The sequence below is a fragment of the Bombyx mandarina genome, chromosome 05, assembly GCF_030267445.1.
Source record: "Bombyx mandarina strain Sakado chromosome 05, ASM3026744v2".
NCBI classification, from domain to species: Eukaryota; Metazoa; Arthropoda; class Insecta; order Lepidoptera; family Bombycidae; genus Bombyx; species Bombyx mandarina.
Window position 1 is genome coordinate 17,497,672 of NC_143212.1, and position 25,016 is coordinate 17,522,687.

Here is a 25,016-nt window from a genome sequence, read left to right on the forward strand (position 1 = left end):
TATCTTTAACATAATTAATGGACGCGCATGGATTAAAACAATTTAAAGTCGTCGTGGCCTAAAGGATAAAACGTCCGGTGCATTCGTATCTTGCGATGCAACAGTGTTCGAATCCCGCTGGCAAGTACCAATTTTTCTACTGAAATTCGTACTTAACAAATGTTCACGATTGACTTCCACGATGGTGAATAACGTGTATTAGATGTCTATCGGCTCCGATAACCACTTAATACCAGGTGGGCCGTGAGCTCATCCACCCATACGAGGGCGGCACTGAAAATTTCGGGAATTAACGAAGTGACACAACATTACTATTTAAAAATGTATTTATTGCTTTTCGAAGTATTCTCCGCAAAATTTGACACATTTTTCCATACGATGGAACCAATCATTGAAGCAACCATTCCATTCGGAAGTTGGGGTCTCCAAAATGGCCGTTTTGTAGGCGTCCACAGCTTCTTCAGGTGATAAAAATCTCTGTCCACGCAATTTATTCTTTATTTTAGGGAAAGTATAGAAATTATTAGGGCTTAGGTCGGGGCTGTACGGCGGATGGTCTAATAATTCTATGTTTTTTTGCTCTAAAAACTCTTTTGTTCTGTGCGTGGTGTGAGAACTCGTATTGTCGTGATGGAGGATGATGCGGCGGTTGCAGTTCTCTTTACGGAGTTCAGAAACGACCTGTGGCAAAAAAATGCTAGCAAACCATTCTGCATTAACCGTTCTTTGTCCCTCAAGAGGAATAGTCATAACATGGCCGGTTTTGGAGACAAACGTGGCCACCATTTTTTTTGCAACACTCCGTGAACGAACAATTTTTGTTGGCTTTAACTCATTTTCAAACACCCAAACTCGTGACTGGTTTTTTTTTTCGGGTTCGTACGCGTATATCCAGGATTCGTCACCTGATCCAATGTTGTATACAGCATTTGAGGATCCTGCGTGGAATCTTTCGAGTTCTGACGCACCGAGTAACGCGAGCCGCTTTTTGCTCTTCACAGAGCGAATGCGGTATCCATCGGGAAAACAACTTTTTTTACACCTAATTGTTCATGCAAGATTATTTGTATTTGACTCATGCCAATGTCTAAAGTTGCCTGAATTTCGCGGTATGGCACATGTCGATCTTCCTCAATCAGCTTACGCACAGCATCACGGTTTTCTTGGGTGACTGCAGTTTTTGGACGACCTTGACGGGGATCATCACTGAGCTTGACACGTCCACGTTGAAACTCAGCAAACCAGCGATAAATTGTGGTTTTGGATGGGGCTTCATCACCAAATGCAGAAATCATCCGGTCAACACACTGTTTTTGTGTTAAACCACTTCGAAAGTCATAATAAATCATCGCTCTTGAATTTTCTCGAGTCAATTCCATTTTCTCAACGACTAAACAAGTTTGACAAAACCTCGTGACAAGACCGAGAATCTTTTTTTAAATAAATAAATGGTATTCGATTTTTAAAACCAAGGAGTTTTCAATTAAAAAGATTTTAATATGACAGGAACAGTGGAAATATTCCATTCCCGATACTTTTAGTGCAGCCTAGTATAAGCAATAAAAAAATATATTTGGTTTTGAACCCCTAGCACAGATTATATTACTAAAAGGTACCTAATTATTTCACTAATAGATCATTACAGACGACTCGAGACTGGAACTCTATTTATATTCCTCTAAAGGATATTTATTATTTTTCTACTTCTTATATATAGCTAACGTGACTAAGGTAGATATCATATTTATATTTTAATCTTGCATTCACGGCCTCACCCCGCTCACCTATATGTCACCTTGATGTGACCTAAATCCTCCGAATAACGATAAAATCCCATTAGCTAATCTTATATATCCCAACTTGTAAGAAATGCCTTCTATTGAACTGACCGCTGTGTAACAGAAAAGGAAAAATATATTAAAGTACTTTACGTAACTTTTTTGTTCAATACTACAACCTCTGGGCTTATTATTTATTCGTAGAGTTAGGGCTCCTTTTCTAGGTTTTTTAGAATAGATTTCATTTTGAAATAAAGCGTCTTAATCATCGTTATATAATTTTTTAACAATTATTATTGTGTCATCATCATCATCATTCTTTCCTATTACCCTCTGCTGGGGTGTAGGGCTCGAATCAAATCCTTCCATTTACATCGGTCTTGGGCAGCCTGTTCTAGCTCCTCCCACGTCATGCCCAAGACACCTAGCTCCTGCTCCACCGAGCGACGCCAAGTTGTTCTGGGGCGGCCTCTCTTCCTTTTGCTTGACACTTTACAGGTCAGTGGCTCTCTTTGATAGGTGGGTATCGGGCTTTTTCAAAATGTGACCAATCCAATGCCACTTCCGCGTAAGGATCTCCTTATTGTGTACGCAAATTAAAATAATTAAGAAATGTGTCGTTAGTGCCGAAATGTTGTTTGATTGCCCCTAATTTGATTAACACGATTTTTTTCTCCATCTGTAATATTTTTCCTTCCAGTGTTTTGAATAAGTACTTTAATGTAGATATCAATAGGAATACTTCATACACACGACTAGCGAAAACACTCGGCTTACGAATTTCAAAGTGATAACATAAAATTAAAACAGGATTGAGATCGCGTTTTACAAATTCTGTACTAACTCTTAAAATATTCGGAACCGAGTAGTTTACGAAGCAAGGTCACGTGACGTAAGGCAATGTTAAACACCGAGCTTTCCAAATATAGACACACGTTGTGTTTTATGTATTCAGAATTTCTGAACATAGTGATTAAACCGATATAAAACTGACTCCGATAAAAGGTCTTGCCAAAGGTAATGAGTTCGAATGAGCTCCGTGGTCGACCTAACAAGTAGACATAATAATATGTACAAGTGTTGAGTGACGTTACTATACAGGGATTTAAATCATACAGCAGATATCTAATACATGTTGTTTTTATCTCCAAAGGCCGACGACCGTCGGGTTCACCTGGCAATGAGTGGTCATAGTCACTCATGGGCATCAGCAATGCCAGGGCCCAGCTAAACCGCTGTCAAAGTGGGTATTCACGATGCGATAGTTATCTAGTGGATACATACCAGTATATATAAGACACTGTTGAATTATTTTGCTCAAATACCTACATAGCAAACCAAACTAACAATTAATTTCATCTTTTTTAATCCTGACACTGGTCGTGATATTAGAGCGAAGTCATAAAATGATTGTATTGTCACGGTCAATGATGCCTGTGTAAATTTTCAAGTTAATCAGACGTCTTGAAGTCGCGTAGTCGGTGAAAATGACGTTCAAATATTCCGATACAGACGAACAAACATACATTTCAAGCTAATAAAATTGTGTTAAAACGATACAAGCATATCCATGTATGTATATAATTTAGCCTGCGCGAGGATTAGAATATTTGTGAAAGTTCCACTGCTGCCACATGTGAACTGCACATTGATTTTTTTTCTATTACTATTTTTCTTTTTTAATTCCAATTTGAAGGATATACATAGAATAAATAGGATGTAGAAAATCTGCATGTTACATTATGCTTAGAATAATTAAAGAATGTGCCGTCAAAGTTCCGGTTTTAGATAATTATTGTAATTAGGTTATTATGAAATGTTACGAAATATTTTTAATTTATTTTGTTTATTGCTAAGATGGTTGGCCCATCCATTGTCAAGTGGTCGCCGGAGCCCAGACGCGTATTTCATTACAAAAATTGTTACCAGCCTGCGGGCTTTGAACAAAGGCATCGCGGCGTCGCATCGCTTGATACGAGTAGGTATACACGCCCTCTTATCCTTTAGGCCCCGATGATATTGAATATCACATTGTTACTAATCAATATGTCGGTAATTAAGCACAAATATTTATTACGAATTTCGACATGTGTAATATTGTAATATTCACGACGCGATAATTGATGTTATACGATATTTAGTAGGAAGCCGAAGCGAAACTGTGACGTCTATTATAGGATGTTTAATGTTTGAAGCTATTAAAATTTCATCGTCTTTTATATAGGTATTTTCTTAAGTATCACAAGTTAGTTTGGGAATAATTATAATTAAGAGAGATGTTACAAAAACTCGCGTAGAAATAATTTTGTTAAGACGTCATATTGCACCGAGCACACTTATTTGCCGTTCCTATTACCTATTATATTGTTATTTGGCATTCCTATTACCATTTACCTATTCAGTTTCGTTATAAAAGCGGTCAGTCGTTCTAATTCATTCAAGTTAAACCTGTTCGTAAGAGGATCGTTCGAATTCAATTAATTACAATATAGGTATAAGTAACGTTTAAATTAATAATTTCTAGCCACGCTAGCCGTAGGTAGCGTCATGTATTATGTCACATTTGAATTGTTTCAACGCTCTTGCGAAGCTATAGGTATAGCACGTTCACCGTTTTCATTGGAATACTAGGTAAATATTCTGTAGCTCGAATTACCACCGCACCGGAGTAGAGTTCATCCGTACTACCTGGAGCCACTGCGGTCATACACAGTGCGTTTTCAGATATCTTTTTTGCCACGTACCATCCGGCTTTGGAATGAGCCCTCCATGGTGTTTTCCGAGCGCTATGACATGTCCTTCACGAGTCTTGTGAAGAGTACTTAACGATAGGCAGCAGCTTAGCTCTGCCCCTGGCATTGCTGGAGTCCACGGGCGGCGGTAGCCACTCACCATCAGGTGGGCCGTCGGTGCTCAGCGGCCTGGGTGCGCCCCTGTCGTAGCCGACTTCCATGAGCCACGGTAACCACCCACTCTATCAGAAGAGCTGAGTTCGTGTTTGCAGGGTGGCATTATAAATTCGATAATTAGTGTGATTAAACGCACACACAAGTAGTCAGTTCAGTGTTTGATTTAGTACTGTGTATTTAAAAAGTACTAAAAAAACAATAAAATGATACTAACTTTAAAATAAAATGAAAATATCATTAAAGTAGTCGATATCGCATAAAAACTACTGGTCAGATCTTGCAAGATTAATAATAAGGCCACACAATAAGCACCAGCTTTCAAATAAAAAATCACAATCATCATAATCGTATCACTACGAAAGAGTTCTGAGGTATACAAACAAAAGTGTAATTTACAACATCCTTTTTTGAAGTCTGTTGAAATTATCTTATTTACCTTCAAATATTTCTAACATCTTATTAGTTTTTATAGTATTATAGGTATATGTACTAAAAAATTGCAGAAGTATAGTAATTTATTCGGTTTAAAATATATACTAAAACCAAACCCTTTTGGGTCCCCCTCATATGTCGGTCTGAGGACCGGCGAGGGGGACCTAAGAAGACGTCGTGCAAGCTGCTCTGCACGCGTTTTACGCAAGAGCATCCGGGTGATGGAAGGCCGGCTATCCTCGACCCACGCTGGTTCTGACCCAGCGGGGTATTCCGTAGGATAGCTCACTCTAACCGGCGCCATCTAGGCGGGCTCCGGATAGCCTGCCGACCGAGAGGGCTGGTGGTCGTGGCGCCGACGACCGCCAGTCCGGCGTCCCGAGGGGGAGGGTGATGGGAGAGATGTGCTCCGCGACAGGAGGTTTTAGTCGGTTCGACTCCGACATGCCCCGCCCGCCGTCCCCAGTGGAGGGCGGAAGTCCGGCGATTTCCTCCTGACCAAAAAAAAAACCAAACCCTTTGATATCAGTAATGAAAAAACTTGATATAGTTGAAAAACATTTATTTTTCGTTAATGGTACGTGATATCGTAAAACATTGATTTATTTTATTAAGTATTGATTTTTCTATTAGTTATTAAAAACTTTAAGGTAACAATACAAAACATCTGGCTAGTACATAACTGAATAGTGGTATTGTATATAACAGTATAAATCAACAAATAAAATCTCATCAATAAAAAATAACAAAATTAAAACTTTTTCATAGAACTACCACAATTCTCCCTATACAATGTAACTACATTATACATATTAGATCTTTTATAAATAAAAGGTACAAAAAAAAACGTACTGAGTACATGGTATGTACATTTCAGATTAGTATTACTTTTGGCCAAAACAAAATCTAGGTACAGAAATAGATTAAATAGTTCGGTAGTGAAAGAAATATCACAAAATTAAAACGTAACTAAATAATATAAGCGCCTTTATAAAGACTCGATTAGTTGTTTAAGTGTGATACCTGGACTTTTTAATGGGGCTGATAATGCGTCATACGAGCTAAATAGATCTCGGTGTTTAGTGAGCGAATAACAAATGATTGGATCGGTAACAGGGGCCACACGAGAAGCTTGGGTTGATAACCAAGATGGATGAGTGCTTTGACAAAGGCCGGACCTGGTTGGATACCGACCGTCATCGGTATATAAATCTGTGTTCCGTGTTAATGAGGATCATTATTAAATACTGCGATTTTTTTAAATTACTATTATGCAAATTTATATTAGTAATATTTATATTATGCAAGTAAGTAATTTTACTGGTGGTAGGACCTCTTGTGAGTCCGCGCGGGTAGGTACCACCGCCTAACCTATTTCTGCCGTGAAGCAGTAATGCGTTTCGGTTTGAAGGGTGGGGCAGCCGTTGTAACTATACTGAGTTCTTTAAAACATATCTCAAGGTGGGTGGCGCATTTACGTTGTAGATGTCCATTGGCTCCAGTAACCACTTAGCACTAGGTGGGCTGTGAGCTCGTCCACCCATTTAAGCAATAAAAAATAATAATAATAATAAGGACGAAAGAACATAAAAAGAACATTTTTATGTACTTTCAAATTCTGTTTTGTGTTCATGATCACAGCCAGTCACAGGTTAAACTAACATGCGATAAACAATAATATTGAGAGCGTATACAATAACAAACTAGTTAGATCAATCTCTCTAGTAGAGTGGAATTTTCTTTAATTTTCCGTTCGGAAGTTCATTTTTAATGAACGACCTTTGAAACTCGCGCGTGTGCGGCGTGACGATACTGAGTAATTGATTAACACACTGACTCTAAAATGTAAAATTTTGCATTTTTATAAATGTAACTAGTTCGAATAAGAAGTGCATTACTATTATATAAAACACAATCTGATGTTTTCATACTATTTTGAAATATTAAATTAGTCGAATTTTCACGCAAAAAAAGCATGTATGAAACGTAAACAGTCAAAAATTTCGTTCCATTTATTTTATTTATTTATTTATTTTGTAGATGTGTATTTTTGTCTAAAATATCTTGGATACAAGTCCTGTTTTTAAATTAAATACAAAAATATTGCACATTTATTTACAATGATATATATTTTTAATCACACATTAATACTTTTTATCAAATCGACATCGACAAAAAATCGATAGCTATCATTCTCTTCATTATTATCGCGAGATAGCATCCATCTTTTAACGAAAATGTAATAATTATCACGTGATAAAATAAGATTGCAAGTAACGATTTATATTTTAAATGTTGATGGGGCCCGAATTGTATGAATTGTTGTTAACAGGCGATGATGCCCCGTAATCCGGGGTCGTCGGCGTCGTTGTCGGGGGCGTATCCACCGGCTTTAGTAGCACGGGGGCGATGTACTCTTGGAACCTCACACTGGACTCGGCCTGCAGGGGCGCGGGTGGGGTGCAACTCGGAAACGGACTCAACAGCAAAAACGTCCCGAAAGCCACAATCGAGGCCATTATCAATATTATAGTTCTAGCTTCGAAGCCGGCCCGGAGACCAGCCCAGGCGGCCATGCTGATCAGTAAGAGGAGAACGGAGACTCGTATGAGTCTGACAGCGGTGGCGTGGATCCGACCACCGCCCATGCCGCTCATGTCGCTTGGCCCGTACGCGAAGTACAAGTTGTGCTTGTCCCCCACGTGCTTCAGCATTAGATAGATGAGCCCGAACGGCGCGATCAGCGGGCACGCCAGACTGTACACCGTGGTGATGGAAAATATCGCAATGCTCCAAGCGTAGTGCACGCCGAATGGGAATTCGTACAATATAGCCTTTTTCACGTAACTTTTTTCCGCTCTCGATTTTGATTGCAATAGATACCACACATATAAGAACAATTCCGGAAAACGAATCAACTCTAATGAAGTACCAATAAAGCCTGAGGTGATAACATAATTCACAAAGAAAGCACCCTTGTCAGGGAGAAACACGCAGTCCCAACGCATTGTGTTATTCTGGTGTTGTAATGTCCACATAAGGAAAGCCTCGGCACTGGCGAGACCTAATGATGGCAAGATCAAGGTCATCAGTAGGAGATATGACACAGTTTTTGTCATAATTGAATAATTTTGCTGTGACTTGGTCCAGTGTGACAAGAATTTATCAGAGAATGCTACAATGGCTGGCATCACTGCAGCCATGGTCCATAATAATAATGTGGGCAAGAAATCATAGATGATAGAAGTAATTTTGTTAGGAGAATCTGGTTTGACCACGGTCCTGTTGAACAAACTAACAACAAATGCAGGAGTAGTCAAGAAAAACAAAACAACAAAGAGGAAAAAGTTGACTATGATGGCCTTAACATACCAGATTCCAGGCTTCACACTTAGATTCTCCCAAATAATATCTGCAGGGTTAGTAGCATGTGACAGCACCCAGCCACGATGGAGACTGAAGTGGTTCATCACATGTTCAGCTAGCTGATATGAGGGTAAAGTTAAGAAGGCAACTCCCAAAGGATCATTGAGGACCATGGCACGACTTCTCTTAGCTTCATCTTTTAACCTCTTTTCTTCATTTGTGTAAAATTCCAAAGCATCAATTTCAGGTCCACACAAAGTTGGTTTAACAGCAATACGTTTCCCAGTCTTCTTGAAATATGTATCAGTGTAGATTAAAGCTTCAGTTACCATTTCTTTTTGTTCTAAAACTTCATTGAGCTTGTTGATGTTATAAGCTAAGCGAAGGTCTACAATTTGTATATGAGGAAAGTTGTGAGCAAAATAGGCTCGAATGGTTGACTCATTTCTGTCAGCCTTGGCTATGTTCGTTATCATGATGGTCCCAGTCATAGATGTAGGTATGGGTTTGCGCCCAGTGCATCTTCTCATGATAAGCACTGATATAGGTAAGAAAGAGATGCACAGTAAAGTATGTACCCAAAGCCAGTAAGATCTTCCATTTAAGTTGGAAAGTGTTGTTCGACTAAATGTTCCAGTGTCCACATTTAAATTGGTCCCTTGGAAATTTATGGGCAAGATAATGCCAATGGATGCTAAGGTTATGATGAACATTAGTGTAATAGCATGTCTCTGGAAGGAAAGATAGTGCACAGCATCAGGACCACACTTTATGAGAACCTGTTCACGAGTGATGCGAAACACGGCCGGAACCCACGTAAAGAGCCCTTCGTCAATGTTTGAAGACTCGTCTGCACTGCGGCGGCGCTCGACCAATGCATCACCATCTCGAGCGCGATAGAATAAGTTTGTCCAGCGACCCCTGGTGCGCTGGACGAGTGCCATTCTCCCGTAGTTCCATGCCGTCCTTCGAAGCACAGTAAACAATAAAATAAGGAACGACCATGCTATCAAATTTAGGATCAAAGTCTGAGGGATTCCATTGTAGGCACCCGTGATGATAATACTCTGCGATGTGTTCACTAGCATGCAGCTATCATCGATCGTCCCATTCGGGGTGTCCGATAGGCTGAATAACATTTCGTTTGTAGAACGACTCATTCTGTATGTCGCAATTCACAGTCACTGAAGCGATAAAAGAGAAAGTAATCACATAATGATCACGGACAACACTTCAAAAACGTTTACTGACACTTATTTTTGTATTTTTGTACACATACAAAACGGTACCATCTGGAAATTCTATTGTTTAGATAAATTGTTCGTGAAGATAAGACAAGGCACTCTCTAATATATTAAGTGTATAATCTATGCAAGGCACTGACACAAAGCAACCACCGATGACGTTTTATAGGTTTTTTAATTCGTTAATTAGCACGAAAACGTCAAAACCTATAGGCCTATAGTACCTACTTAAGTAGCAGCAAATGGAACGATTTAACATCTATGAATGATACAATATTCACTCACTTTAATAAGTCCTGTATTTTCCTTATTTAAGAATGCAGGCAATGAGATAGATTTGAGAACAACTCATGAAAAAATCGATTTTGAGTAAAATTGACGATTGATTTTGTAAATTGATAATAACTAGTGAGTCGATCCTAAACAGTAGAACGCTGCATTTTGATTTTTTTCTATCTCGGAGAAAAATTAACACTATAAATAATTTGAATAAAATAATTGGGTGTGTGTAAAGTCGGTTTACGGACGATTAGTTTTGCATCATAACGTCTCAAGAAGATATATTGACGAAAAATTGCATACTTTTATGAATTGAATTGAATTATTATCAGTGAATTATAATTATTTTGTATAATACAAAGATGGAATTAATTGAAAATTACAATTTATTCGATATATTAACGCTTGGACCGATCGTACCTCTCTATCGCTTGTTCCGCACTCTCGCTAGCATGTTCAGGCTCAAGCGGAATGTGACAGTTTTTCGTACGTGCTTTCATCGATTTATAAGAATTTATCACTTCAAAACGCAAACTGGCCAAGGATAGTACCGCCCATGTCTTTCCTTAGGTGTTGTAAAAGGCGACTCCCTAACTCTTATCCTAGCGTACTAGGAACGCCAACAAGTTTGTATTTGTTTAAAACGTATTGTAAGCCTACACGGGTAGGTACCCCTCTATTACAAATTTCGACGCCTAAGCGTTTCAGTTTGTTAAGAGTGGGACACCCGTTGTACAATTCAAATGAGAATTCGAAACGTCCATTTTTCATTTATTCATTTCATTTGACTCGGTAGGAGGCCGAATTCACGTTGTAATATCTGTGAGCTACAGCAGCCACTTCATCATCTCGTAAGCCGTGAGATCGTTCATCAGTCTAAGCAGTTTTAGTAAAGCTAAATAGATCGAAAATGATTAAAGATGGAAAATTTAAGCTCTTTGACAAAAGCTATAGTAACGCCAATTTAAAATAATTTTATTTTCAGTATTTTTAATCCCTAGACGTACTTTTGTTTTACGACAAGGTATTTTAGTCGATTTGATTGCAACTAATTCTACCTCCGCAATTTTACATTCCACTTCATTATGCATGTAGGGTTGTAGTCCTCTAATCATTTCCTTTTTCATGACTGAATATAACGAACCCACAAACTTAAAAGTAGTGAATTAAAAAAGGAAATCGGGGTACAAGCTTGCGAAGAGTAAAAATTCAATTTACATTAATGTTCGATGTTCCAGAGAACTACTTGCGAAGTGCCCATAATACTTACTAATAATGCACTTCCATTTGCGTGTGAACATTAAATGGTAGTTCAAGGATAAGCCAAAATATTTATCACAGGTCTTGCATTCATCTAAATAACTAAATATTTGGGTGCATATTCGCGTGGAAACATGAGGTTGTTAGTCGTTAGTTTATCGACAATAAAGCCGCTATAGCTATATAAATTCTTCAGAACACTGATCAACGAACCCGCCACACTTGCCGTGACTATCGGGACAAGTTCTAGATAATGAGGCATTATGTGAATTATCTATGAATTCAGCAACAGCATGACACTAATAATCGGGTGTCAATCGCACATAGACCTATAGGTTTCCTACTTCAGTGCAATCGCACCTTTACGGTTTGTTTTTTTAAATTGCAAGACAGAGACAAACAGTCATCGATCACTTTTATAAGCTGAGATAGAAATAAGAGGGAACGAAATGTACGATTCTTACGAAAGAAAATTATTCGTGCAAGTTCGGCTGTTTACCGATTAGACTACTTTTATTGAACATATTTCAATTAATTTTAATTACAATGTAATTGGGTTTTGGTTTTAAAGTGTTTTAATTATGGCTGAATTCGATTGGAACAATTATTTGGAGACAAGCAAATCTGTTGCCGTGCCAGAAGAATTATTTTCTCATGTAAGTTGCGACTTGCGAACTATTTTCGATGATCTTAAAAATTAAATAATATTCATAAATATTTTATGGGCTTTACCGATACTATGTTATGTTGAAAGATGTAATAGTGAAATAGTTATTTGAAAATTATGAAATTAATTAATCAGTAGATATGATACGAATTTTCATAAAATACCACGCATGAACAAAAAAATACGTATTCTATTTTTAAACACCATTCATTGTGTTCTAAGGAAGATCTAATATGTTGAATTTACATAGCTTATTTATTTCGATATAATTCTTCATTTTAACTACCATATAAATATGAAAAAGTTGGTGTAACTGTTTTAATTACTTGTTTTATGTTTATATAACTTGCATACTTTAATTATAAATTTATCATATCAAATGCATGTTTCATCTTAATATCCAATTCAATGTCAATTATATTTGTTTCTGCCAGTTGCAATAAAACCATTATTTTTAATAATAGGAAACTCTTTAATTTTTTTATTTCTCCTTAAATTCTTTAATTTTGCCCATTGTTTGGATTTGTAATTTTTATTATTATTTATCTCTTTATAAATAGACTAATTTGATTTAAAAAATAATATGACCTATTGAAAAACAATAAACTAAATCAGAAGTAGTAGGAAATAAAACCAATACTTAATAATATAATTGAAGATAAAAATATAATATAAATTAAAATATAATATCGCTAGAAAATCTTGAATTACTTCTAAGATGAAAGAATAAAGTTCTATGATAAAAATCAAACTTTTAACTTATAATACCAAATATATCATAGTAGAATACCACCATTAACTATGGACTACACACATTGTGAACCCTTGAGGGTTTACTTTCATTGAAGGGTTGGCATGCTCTAGTACATTACAACAAGTCTCAATATAAGGAACCTTTAGATCTTTAAAAGTACTTTATTTCTCAATGTCTTGTACTGTTTGTTTCAAGCAGAGTGCTTTTAGAGATCCTAGAAATACTAATTATACCACATCCATATACAGGCTTGCAATCAGATTTAATATTTGACTATTTTGCCTGAGAAAAATAATGGGAATAGTTTCTGATGATAAAGTTGGAAATAGGTTTGTCAATAAAATTATTAATTACATATTATTTAATATATATGTATAATATTAATAATTACCAGCCTTATTGATTGTTTCTGTTATATTTTTTATGTTATGTAGGAAAAAGTAAATGAAATCTACAAATAAAACTACAATGGGTTTTTAGGTGGAAACCAGCCTCTATAATGGAATCAAACAGAACATGCTTCTTGAGGTCTGTCACAGGAACAATCCAGATGTATACTGGATAGCAGAGATCACAATGGTATGTGGTCATGTCCTTAGGATCAAGTTCATTGGAGCAGAGAGTGATTTCTGGTGTGATATATCCAATACAAAAGTTCATCCTTTAGGATGGTGTGGTAAATATGATGAATTGATTGAGCCCCCTGATGCAATAAATGAGAAATATGGAGATAAGATTATTGATATAATGAAAAATGCTCTGATGGATGGCCAGTCTGTTTCCATAGAGGCTTTAAATAATAAAGGACTATCTCCAATAGACAGGATCAAAGTTGGCATGAAGGTTGAAGTGCAGAATCTCATCGATCCATACAGATATTGGATAGCCACTGTAAGTATTAATTGCTTTATTTTTATTACATGGGTGGTTGAACACACTTTCAACCAACCTGGTGTTATTTAATTACGAATACACAAATTATAGACATCACAAAATAAATCTCATCGCCACGGGATATGAGGTCAGTCTTAATTTTATTTTATAAGAGCTGCCTAACTCTTCAGGTGGAATGCGTATCTGCTTCGCAGCAGAAATGGGCAGAGTGATACTGTAACCTACTCATGCAGGGTCACGTAACGCCCTAGAACTGGTGATTATGCAAATTGATAAAGTTTCAAAGACTTATTATTTCATGATATTAATCCTCCCTCGTAAACATATAAATAATCGTGGACAAATTACCCATGGATGTCCAGCCCCAAAATTCGATTCCTTGTGCTAACGAAACCAGGTATTTATACAGGGTGTCCCACAATGGGTATATCAAGTCGAAATGTCGAAGCTATAGTATCAAAAATGTAGATCAAGTTAAAAAGGTTAAAAAAAATCTTAAACGTAATTAGTAGTTTCATACAAAAACTAATTTATTATTTGTTTTAACTGTTTGGTGACAGCCCTGAATTTATATAACAAAAATACCGCTATGCCGTGCAGTCTACGCGTCAGAACGAGATAGACAATAACAGATTCATTCATTTAACTAATTTCAAACAATAATTACGACAAAAAAATCAACTACATTACGTGGTGCGCGTAAGGGCCTAAAACTTAAAAATTACAATCGAAGCTAATAAACTAAACTCAAAAATTTCAATCTTATTACGGCGAATGCCACTAAATTTCACCTTTATAGCAAAAACAAAAGAAACTGACGTGCCGGCGCTGGCGGGGTTTTTTTTCCAACCTATTATTCTAGTAACCTCGAGGGGTTATACTAGATTCACCGAATTACTAGGTGAGCTCACGAGGCTCAAATCTGACGACATTTGCTAAGACTAACCTTAGCAAGAGCAGTGCTTCGCAGAATCTACCACCGAATCGGAAACGCGACCCACTGAGAAGATCAGGCGAGAAACTCAGTGGGCTGTGTCTGTGGGTTAATTTACTCAGCGAGCCCTTCGTCGCAAGCGACGGGTTCGACAAGAACGATGACAGGTACCTAAAAGCACCGATAGTAGATCGGAAGGATCCGAAATGACGTGTTTTGGGCGATGTCGACTGTTTACCAGTTCTGGTCACCGCCCTTCGACGAGTGAATTAACCCATCGACACAGCCCACTGAGTTTCTCGCCGGTTCTTCTCAATGGTTCGCGTTTCCGATCCGGTGGTAGATTCTGCGAAGCACTGCTCTTGCTAGGGCCAGTGTTAGCAACACTCCTGGCTTGAGCCCCGTAAGCTCACCTACACGTCAAGGAGAAACTGATATAGCCTCTCAAGGCTATCAGAAAAAGGTAGGAAAAAAAGAACTATTTACCATTCGGTTCGCAGGATCGGGAATGTATTTACCGGCGGTCATGATGAGGGAGTTTTCGTATCGTGCCCCTTTTTCGAAATGGATGGCGGAGTGGTTATGTGTGTATTTCGATCAGCTGACATCACGTGACCGTTTTTAGTTTTTCAAACTCCATTAGGCCGACGGGCCTGAAAACAATCCGAAGTTATTGAGATTCCTACAATTATTTTTACTCTTTTATCCGTTAAACTTAGGTTACGGATATTTTTGTAAGTTAAAAGCTATTCAAGCTATCATTTACGTAACCTCTACCTAGAGGACACAGCTTCTCGGTCATGTGGCAAAAAGGGCTTAATTAAACCGATATCCATCACAGAGACAATGTGCGCGCTCATATCGTAGGCTCAGTATTACGTTTACTTCCTGGTGTTACTGACTGGTGCTAGGGCGTCTCGTGAAGGGGTACCACTCTACCTCTTTCTACCGTGAAGCAGTAATAGATATCGGTTTGAAGGGCGAGGCACCCGTAGTACTGTAATAACTGAGACTTAGAAACTATATTTCAAGGTGGGCGGCGGTATATTTACGTTTTCTGTGGGCTCAGGTAACCGTTTAACACTAGATGTGCCACTAACAGACACTAACAAAAATGTTGATTGTTGCCAACCTTATTTTTCACTACGAAACATATTACGATATTTTATGTAAAACATGATTCGAAGGTTGGCAGGAGAATAGTTTGTTCGTCATATTCAAGTAATCTTTATTCCGAAGTATCTCGGAGTATCCATATTTCGAGATTCAATCCTACTTTTCAATGTTCACGTCGTGTTTACAGGCAAAGTTATTTGCTATTCTACTAATAGGTAATGAGGTTCCTACTTATGAGGCGAGGGCTCAGTACTCCTCTCAAGGGGAATAACAAGGTGCAGGTTCTTACAAAGTACACTAGCGTCGGAACTCGCCATGTGTACTGAACTGGGCAGCGGCCAGGCCCACACGCACGTAGCTCACGGATTCAAACTGCGAACGCACGGGGCTGGCGTCCATACGGAGATGGCGTGTCAATAAAGATGCCCTCTAGAATGCCAAGAGCTCCCCGTCATATTCAATCGAGAAGGGTATCCCTCAAAATAAATGAACGAGCTCAAACATCTTCGCCCAAGTGAGCAAAAACCGGTGACGCCAAACCTGGTGTTGAGCTCCTGCGATCAAAAAAATACCACAGCAGGAAAGTTGGACACAATGACACGAGGGAGACAGAAGGGATACCATCAGATGAAGTTTCAGGGAAATAATAAAGTATCATACAAAGTTAGTTGTAAGAGAATGCTGAAAATAATAATACCGTTTTTACATTTCTTTGTGATTACCTACGCGATTTTCGTAAAGGCGGTAAAGCGGGCTCTCGTATACGTCATTCTTCAGATTAATACTTTAACAAATCATAAAGAAACAGATCCCTGAGTAGGTTACTCAATTATCTTCTGTATTTCATTAAAACATGTAGGCACTACTAAACTGAGTAGCTACAAATGCAAACACTAATACTATCAAAACTTGTAAACTCCAAGAGTTTGGTTGAGGCACGGTGATTCCCGAGCGCTATGACATGTCCTTCTTCAAACAAGGCTTGTGGATACTATTAAGCGGTAGGCAGCGGCTTGGCTCTGTCCCTGGCATTGCTGGTAACCACTCACCATCAGGTGGGCCGTGTGCTCGTCTGCCCACAAGGGCAATAAAAAAAAAGGAATATCAAGAGGCAGAACGTCTCCGTCCCTCACTTGGCGCTAATATTTGGTCACCAAAATCGAAGGTCAGCTAGCCTGACCCATTGGACACCCATACCAACACGCGCGTCCTCCTCAGGTGTGCGAGAACGTCGGGGGCAGGCTGCTGGTGCGGTACGACGGCTGCGACGAGGACCTACAGCAGCTCTGGATATTTTTCTCTAACCCACGGCTGAGCAGCTTCGGCTACGTCACGAATAAGGTATTGTGCTATCTATAATCTCTGCCTATTTCTGCCATAAAGCAGTAATGCGTTTCGGTTTGAAAGGCGGGGTAGCCGTTATAACTATACTGAGACCTTAGAACATATATCTCAAGGTGGGTGGCGGCGCATTTACAAAAAATAAATAAATATATATATGGTGTTTATGGTGTTGGAAGGTTAGTCTTTACATAGCTCAAGTTCACTGTTTGTCTTCCAAATAAATTAAAATAAAACTAGTGGTCGCCCAGTGGTCGTAGTCGATCATAATTAATTTAAATTATAAGTTTGAGCATTAATATGGTTCTATTGGCAAGGACTATACTTCTATAATCACAGAATTCATCAAGGCTACACTATAGACATAGACAAACAATATTAATCTGTTCTCAATAAGACCACAGATTTTAACAATAAACAAAAGAGTATAAATGCGTGTGTGTATGTCAAATACATGGTAGTGTGTGTAATGGTATTTTTAATGATGTACTGTATTTTTATGCATAAATATTAGCATTCCATGCACTCCTTCTCAATATTCTCTATAAGTGTGGGACATTTCATACTCCTGCGTCCACACAATTTTCGTAAAATGGGCTAGGTACAAAGTTTCTGCTTCGCGTAGGTATTAATTATAAAATAAAAGCCTTATTTATTATTAGGAGGGGAGGTGCCCGAGTCTAACGTTGTTTTGTTCTTAGTCAACTTAAGTTCACTAATTCTGTTGGCGAATCCAAGTAATTACATCAAGGATCTAAGACGGTATTTTAAGAAATCCACTAGTCCAATTGGGAGAAATAGTAACAGTTAAAACTAATTGTAGGGCTCACCGTGGCAGTTCAAATACCCCGGGAAAGTGAACAAGTTTTCGTGCAAGAACAAACTGAGCGCTCAGCTCCGACAGAGCGCCGAGGAGGCCATCAAGGAACCCACGCCGCCTGATCTCTTCGTGGTAAGGACTCTACGCAAAACTAACGAACGGATGATCCACTACCATGGGATGTGACGAAGTTCGTAAATCATGGCATCACTACAGTAATATTCCTTGTAAGAGCATTCCGCAAAGCTATGGTCACACGAAACTCTAATGAGTTTGCGGAATCAATAAATCTAAGCAGGCAGGCCGCGAGCCCTAATGTGACTCAAAGGTGATAATAATAATATGTTTAAGACTATGTTTTAATTTTCAGCCAAATCAGAGCTTGGAGGCGCATAACTTCGTAACAGGTATGAAGTTAGAGGCCCTGTGCCCTCAGGACATGAGGACGGTGCGACCGGCCACCGTCTCCAAGGTGTTCAACAACTTCCATTTCCTCGTCGCTCTGGACGACCACGCCGACGACTACGAGGACGCCAACGCCGCCTGGCTGTGCGACTCCATGCACCCCTACATCTACCCGATAGGCTGGGCTCAAAGACACGGCCTCGCCTTCAAGAGCCCCAAGGCGTGGAAGGAGGGGCCCTTCGACTGGGACGAGTATCTGTCCGCCACGTCATCCGTGCCGGCCCCCGACTACTGCTTCGGAACCAAACAGCCTCTGAAGGGAATCGAAGTGAACATGAAGCTGGAAGCGGTGAACCCACAGAACCACGAGGAGATCCACGTGGCCCGCGTGGACTGCGTCGCGGAGCACATGGTGTGCGTGGAGCTGCTGCCGCTGGGCGAGAAGTACTGGTTCGCGCAGCGCAGCGACCTGCTGCTGCCGGCCGGCTGGTGCGACGCCAACAACTACGCGCTGCACATCCCCGACGTCAGCGCCGCCAAGCAACAACCCGTCGAGGAGGTCAAACTGATCAAAGACGACATCAAGAATTCCGAAGAGTGGTGCGACAGAATATACTTTAACTACAAATGCTACGCCGGCCCTTCTATCAGCAGGAACAAATTGTCGCAGTTGCCCAAGCACGTGGGCCCGGGACCGCTCACCTTGGTGCTGAAGGAAGTCCTCAACAAGATCATCTCTGCGTCGTACAAGCCTGCCAAGCTCCTGAAGGACTGGGAGACCGAGGGTCCCCCCGAGGAAGGCATGCGACTGGAGATGCTCAGAGCTAAGTACGAACATTATTCAAATTAACTTGTCTCTGTCCACGTGTACATTTAATGTTCTTGTTATGATCCCTCAACATGCAAGTGTGGATGGTACTGAAGGCACACAGGCTTACTGTCCTACTAATCATAGGTGGTAACTTTTGCTTTTGGACATAGGCAATGTCAGGTTTTACCCATGTTGTTTTATTTACGCAAACATGTTCAGTTCAAGCCATAATATCGGACTCACACTAAAAAAGTTCATATACTACAATAAATTACACAAGTATGTATTATTTCTCCTGGTGATTGAGTGATTTTAGGGTGGAAATAGAATATTCTAATAAATAATATAAATAAATAGCCATGGAAAAGTGCCGATTGGAGTAGTTATGTTAATCTAAATTTCAGTTTTTTGTTGATTCACCCAGTGGTGAATGTGGATTTAAATTAGTATTAAAATTATTGCTTTAAAAGCGTCTGTGAAGGCCTATTTTGATAAAAAAAATACAAATTTTCTTAGTTTCTGGCCAAAAGGCTTTACATCAACCATTTTGATTAAGTTCCCTCTGTACCTTATTATGCAAAGTAGTGTTGTGTGGTTGCTGCTGTGGAGGTCAGCACACAGGAGTCGCCGGGAGGGACGACCATCCCATAACTTACAATAATAATGCGACTTAGTCCATATCATATCATAACTTGCTCGAAGCTATTACGAATATATTAGGGCCTATTGCCGAATTCGCCACTAGCGGCTCGGTACGCTATAGTTCTTAGAAGTGATCCAGAATTGGTTCGCAGAATTAGATCAGATCAAAGAACTGTATATTAAAAAGAAAGTAGATAAATCGGTAACATGATATAGGTAATGTTGTTGTGGTCCAGTGTCGAGACAACAGTGGCACGGTCTGAGAGCGCGCTCGTGTCCGCAGGTTGAAGAGCAGCACGTACCACGCCTACGTGCCCATCGCCACGCGCCGCGCGCAGGTGCCCGCCTTCTGCCGCGCCGCCTGCGTGCGCCTGCAGGCCTGCCCCGCGCTCTTCGGCACCCACCACTACTCGCGCCCCCGCGCCGCCTGCCCGCACGCCTGCCACCAGGTCGACAAGGCCACCTTCCGTCAGTAGCGCCGTCCCGCACTCGCACCCACACCCGCCCCGACCCCCCGCCGCTCAATCATTCCGCCCCTTGCGTTGCAGATAACGGCACGGAGCGCCGCGGCCGACCCAAGGGCAGCGTCAACGGCAAGAAGAAGAAGAAGAAGGGCGTGCACGAGAAGCGAGACAAGGAGCAGCCCTCGCAGGAGCGCGAGAAGGAGCCCGGCGAGTGCTCCCCGCGGCCGGTGCGCGCCGTGCGCAAGCGGGCGTCCCCGGACAGCGACACGGAGACCAGCTCCACGTCGCGCGACAAGCGCATCTCGGACGTGTCGGACGCCGAGGAGCCCGAGCTCAAGAAGCTCCGCGGCGCCCGGGACGCCCCCCGCCCCTTCGAGCGGGACCTCGCGCTCGAGCTGAAGCTGTCCCGCAACCCGCTGGACTGGAGCGTGGACGACGTGTACGCCTACCTGAGCAGCACGGACGACTGCAAGCCCGTCGCCGAGCGCATGAAGCGGGAGGAGATCGACGGCGAGGCCTTCGTCATGCTGGACCTGCCCGTCATCAGAGACTTCCTGCACATGAAGAAGGAGTTCGCGCTGCAGCTCAGCAAGCACATCGCCATCGTGCGCTGGTACACGCACAACTTCGAGCAGAACTGCGGCTCGTGATCTCCCCTCCGCCGCCCGTGTACTTCTAGTCCGTAATAAACTATGTTTTGTTGAATATTCGAGCATTTTATTTTCGAAACTTTTTGCAAATATAACTGCAGATTTTGGTTAATAACGATTTAGCGTCACCGCCCTCGTTGACCGTGAAGTCTTCGTTGGAGTAAATGTTTTTCTTGGCCGAGCACTTCTTGACGCGGATGTCCAGGTCGCTGGGGACGCGGTCCCGGCGCTCGGCCGCCCAGCTGTCCTCCTCGAACTCGTCTCCCAATTTCTTCAAATTCTCCGCAGACGCGAACTTATTTCGGACCGAGTCGTAATCCAAGTTTCTGATATTAATTTCCGAGAGGCGACTTCTTTCCACCACATTAATTTGTACGCAAGACGTCCCCCCGACCAAATATAGGTTAAAGGTCTCCCCTCCGTCTCCTGAACTCCTCGTAGCTGATGACTGTTCGTTAAACGAAGAGTCCGTATTGAGGTTCCCATTGTAATACGTAACGTATCCTTCCGACCCTTGCGAGTTGGTGGGTGTGGATGCGTCGCAATTTCCGGAACGTTTAGCTGTGGTCGTTGAGCCGGTCACTTTAATGTCGACCGAAGACGTAATATTCTGGAACATGTCATTAATAAAGTCCTCCATGTCGACCAAGGATTCCTCTTTATTTTTGGCTAAGATTTCGTTAAACCGCTGCTTGTAAAGGTCAAAATCTCTCATGCTGGTGTAAAAGCTCTCAAATAGCTTCTCTACAGTCGTCTTAAAGAATTTTATGTTCGAATCGAGACTGATAGATGAGCTCTCGTCGGTTTGCAGTTCTTGTGAAACAGTCTCATAAACTCTCTTTTCGATTTTGTCGAGTTCTGAATTTGTTAGTGTGACGTCCTCATTGGTGGTAGCACTTAAATCGGATTCCCTAACGGGCACTTCATCGTGCTCATATCGTTCGTAATACTTTGGAGATGAATACTCGTGGGACTGTGAGGAACTTTTCGAAACGTTCACGTCTGAATTAAAGACGATGGGCGCTCTCTGACGTGGAGTACAGAAACTGTGCCGGGTCTTCAAGTTAAGATCACAGGCGTTAGCTGCAAGGAATGAAACGCAAATGTATCGAAATATTTCGTTATTAATAATACACCTGTAAAAATCACCATTAAAGTAGTTATTGTTATCATTATATGTATACTTTAATAAGTAAATTATAAGTGTTGTTTATTTTTTAGCCTACATTTTTTTTTTATTGCTTAGATGTGTGAACGAGCTCACAGCTCACCTGGTGTTAAGTGGTTACTGGAGTCCATAGACATCTACAACGTAAATGCGCCACCCACCTTGAGATATAAGTTCTAAGGTCTCAAGTATAGTTAAAACGGCTGCCCCACCCTTCAAACCGAAACGCATTACTGCTTCACGGCAGAAATAGGCAGGGTGGTGGACCTACCCGCGCGGACTCAAAAGGTCCTACCACCAGTAATCTGCCAGTAGCTTCGAGGATCTATTTTGGCGTCTTCTTGATTAGTGAGCAAAGTGACGAGGCTCAGCCTGAGAAAGTTTGCTAACATTTACCCTAATAAGCTTCGCTGAATCTATCACCAGATCGGAAGCGCAACCCATTGATAAGATCTGGTGAAAACTCAGTAGCTTAAATCGTAATAAGATCGCAATTTATAAAATTTCTTTTCATTATTTTAAACACCTAACGGTTATTTGAACGACAGTGATCCATACGTACTTTAATTCGCTATTGCTAATTTAATTGTCATAAATTTAATATACAATGCTACATGTTTTAGCTAATATGTTAAAATAAATTGTTGCAAAGCTAATCAATAACTTACGCATTTTCAGGGCTAATCATTAACACATCAATTAATTTGAAATCAAAACAATAGTTTGAAATTACTTATTGATGATTTATGGCAGGTTTATAAATAAAATAATTTTCAAAATTTCAAAAATATCATTTTAAATTCGCGCCCTTCTGACGTTGTCAAAAATATAGAATCAATGACAACCATAGACCTATATAGTAGGGACACGACATATTGTTCTATACGTACAATTGCTTATATAAATAGCACCCATTTTGAAGGCACATACATAAACATATATCTATCTCGTTCTTACTCAGCACTTTAACTCGCAGGAAAACAATATAACAGTATTTCAGTGCGTACATAAAATGAAACATGAATATACGTAAATATCTCCGTCTCCGTCTAATGAGGCCGAAAATCCGCCATGTTTAGCGCGCCAAATGTCATTGTCACGTCAGTTCGGCCGTCTGTTTTGGGTTGTACATTATTTATTGACTTTGATATCGATTTAATATGATTGATTATATAAAATTTCATAATTTATCATGCTTAAAACATACAAAAATAATAATTAAAACGTATTTTATAGGATCTCAAGAAAGTCGATGCCCTAAAACTATTATCTATATGTATTTAAATTCATTATGGAGCCCTCATCCGAAAAATCCATTTTTCGGTCGGAATCTATTGATCATGACACTAATCATAAATACCACTTTAAAATATGTCATCAAAACATATTTAGACATTCTGTTTAGATATTTCGGGAAAAAGGCTACCGACAAAATCTCTTCGGAACTATTTAAATAAAATAGTTTTATTCCGCAGTGAGTAAAACACTATTGTAAATTTGTTAAATATTTAATAATTAAGTGATTTTAGAGAGGAAGTCACAAGGAATGACGTTTGTAATTAATGAATAAATGTTCTGTAAGTGTTTTTTTTTTCACGCGGTCCCTTGATAAGTTTAAAATTTGAATCACTCTCAAGCGAAAGTGATTCAAATGGTGCGGCGCACCTTCCTTGGGGTGCGCTGCGGTAGTATGTTACGGACTTTAGAGTCAGCAAAACAATTAAAATAGATTGTAATAGTCTAAGAAAAACACGTACTCAAAATACGATAACATTTAGCATGCTAGAAATGGGCTGATGGCTTTGAATTACGCCATATCTTTATGTTTTGCGACAAACGACAACTTTATAAAATCAGTGTAGCAACTTTTAAAAATCATCATATCGTTTACTTGGCAAATTCGAAGGACGAACTTGTCTTAGATTTCACCCATCTAAATCATATCATATTTGCACATAACAATATACCTACTTACTTCCCATTAAAGTATAAATTCTACAAATAAATAATACTCAACAATATTTAAAATAAAATGAGCCAAGAACGTTTATCCATAAAACCTGATAACATTGAAATCTTTTGTACAGCACTAAAGCCGCCATGTTTTGTGGCCAGATGACGTCACGCTGGCACGAAATTTTGGTTGACGTTTCATTTCCATAGGTTTCCTACTTCATTGATGACAACGGATCACATAACATAATATAACTAAAAGTAGGTAGCAAAAAGAGGATGGCATAGGGAATGCCGTTATTCGACACCGGGTTGCTCTTAAGGTGCGTGAAGAGCAGCTTGGGCGACATCTTCTTGAGTCTCTTTCGCCTGTCTCCAAATTGGTGTGCCGTTACCTTTCTGTTACTTAGGGAGGGAGAGAAACACCTGGAGCCCTTCCCTCATGCTCGACTGCCTGCTCTTACAGAAGCATCGTAGCCATGACATTCAGCAGCAAGTCGGTAACTTTTGAAAGCGTCCGTGGCCTATGGGTATGCGGTCCGGAATATTCACTTCGAGTATTGCGAGCTATTTTCCATCAAGTTTTAGCAAAATACTAAGTTTAAAATAATAAGTTTTATTAAAATGTAGATGCAAATGGTGACAATTAATTGCAAAACTAGTTACGAATCTAAAACTGGTCGGTAATCAAATTCGAGGTGAACTTAATCTGAGGGTAAAATACTTTAATAAAGATCATTAATATTTTGATAACAGGCTACGACCGTTGAAAAAATACTGTACCTACCTCATGTGCACGATTAAGCAAACGATTAAGTAATAAGTGTGAATTGCTGTCAGAGTTCGGTCAACAATTGGGAAGGTTTCAAAGTAAATTCATTGCTCTGAATTCCCAATTTTACATTTCCTCCATCGTCACGAGCAACTTGTGCTTTAGGTGTTTCATCATATTAAACAATAAAAGCTATGTATGTCAAATTATTCACTAGAATTATCGCCAGACTATTTTCGTTTTTTTTTGTTTCCACCTGTTTTGACAAAACTAATTCACTTCTATTACATATATAAAAAATCTATCGAACTTTTGGCGGGAAGGTGAGAAGTGATTTTTTTTACTTCTTAATCTTTG

The 25,016-nt window shown here is 39.8% G+C and overlaps 3 protein-coding genes across 4 annotated transcripts; 1 reads left to right on the forward strand and 2 right to left on the reverse strand.

Moving 5' to 3' along the window:
* Positions 1-5,666: 5,666 nt before the first annotated feature.
* Tmem63 (transmembrane protein 63) lies at positions 5,667-9,878 on the reverse strand. The gene has a single exon (XM_028184666.2). The coding sequence runs from the start codon at positions 9,643-9,645 to the stop codon at positions 7,408-7,410; it is 2,238 nt and encodes a 745-aa protein (XP_028040467.2). The 5' UTR covers positions 9,646-9,878; the 3' UTR covers positions 5,667-7,407.
* Positions 9,879-11,563: 1,685 nt separating this feature from the next.
* LOC114250685 (scm-like with four MBT domains protein 2) lies at positions 11,564-20,823 on the forward strand. Of its 2 annotated transcripts, none has more exons than XM_089727954.1 (7): positions 11,564-11,924; positions 13,170-13,580; positions 16,852-16,974; positions 17,798-17,926; positions 18,165-19,027; positions 19,936-20,120; positions 20,201-20,823. In XM_089727954.1, the coding sequence occupies exons 1-7, from the start codon at positions 11,850-11,852 to the stop codon at positions 20,764-20,766; spliced, it is 2,352 nt and encodes a 783-aa protein (XP_089584080.1). In that variant the 5' UTR covers positions 11,564-11,849; the 3' UTR covers positions 20,767-20,823. The 2 variants fall into 2 exon arrangements, with proteins under 2 accessions (XP_089584080.1, XP_089584081.1); XM_089727955.1 differs by having other exon boundaries at positions 11,567-11,924; positions 19,936-20,101.
* Positions 20,201-21,957, reverse strand: LOC114250686 (uncharacterized). Its single transcript, XM_028184660.2, has one exon. The coding sequence runs from the start codon at positions 21,479-21,481 to the stop codon at positions 20,834-20,836; it is 648 nt and encodes a 215-aa protein (XP_028040461.2). The 5' UTR covers positions 21,482-21,957; the 3' UTR covers positions 20,201-20,833.
* Positions 21,958-25,016: the final 3,059 nt, after the last annotated feature.

Bases quoted from the DNA above. Each gene is read 5' to 3' on its own strand.
- Tmem63 (XM_028184666.2), bottom strand. From the start codon at position 9,645: ATGAGTCGTTCTACAAACGAAATGTTATTCAGCCTATCGGACACCCCG.
- LOC114250685 (XM_089727954.1), top strand. From the start codon at position 11,850: ATGGCTGAATTCGATTGGAACAATTATTTGGAGACAAGCAAATCTGTT. The intron at 17,927-18,164 runs GTAAGGACTCTA...TTTAATTTTCAG, and splicing joins CGCCGCCTGATCTCTTCGTG to CCAAATCAGAGCTTGGAGGC. The intron at 20,121-20,200 runs GTCAGTAGCGCC...CTTGCGTTGCAG, and splicing joins GGTCGACAAGGCCACCTTCC to ATAACGGCACGGAGCGCCGC.
- LOC114250686 (XM_028184660.2), bottom strand. From the start codon at position 21,481: ATGAGAGATTTTGACCTTTACAAGCAGCGGTTTAACGAAATCTTAGCC.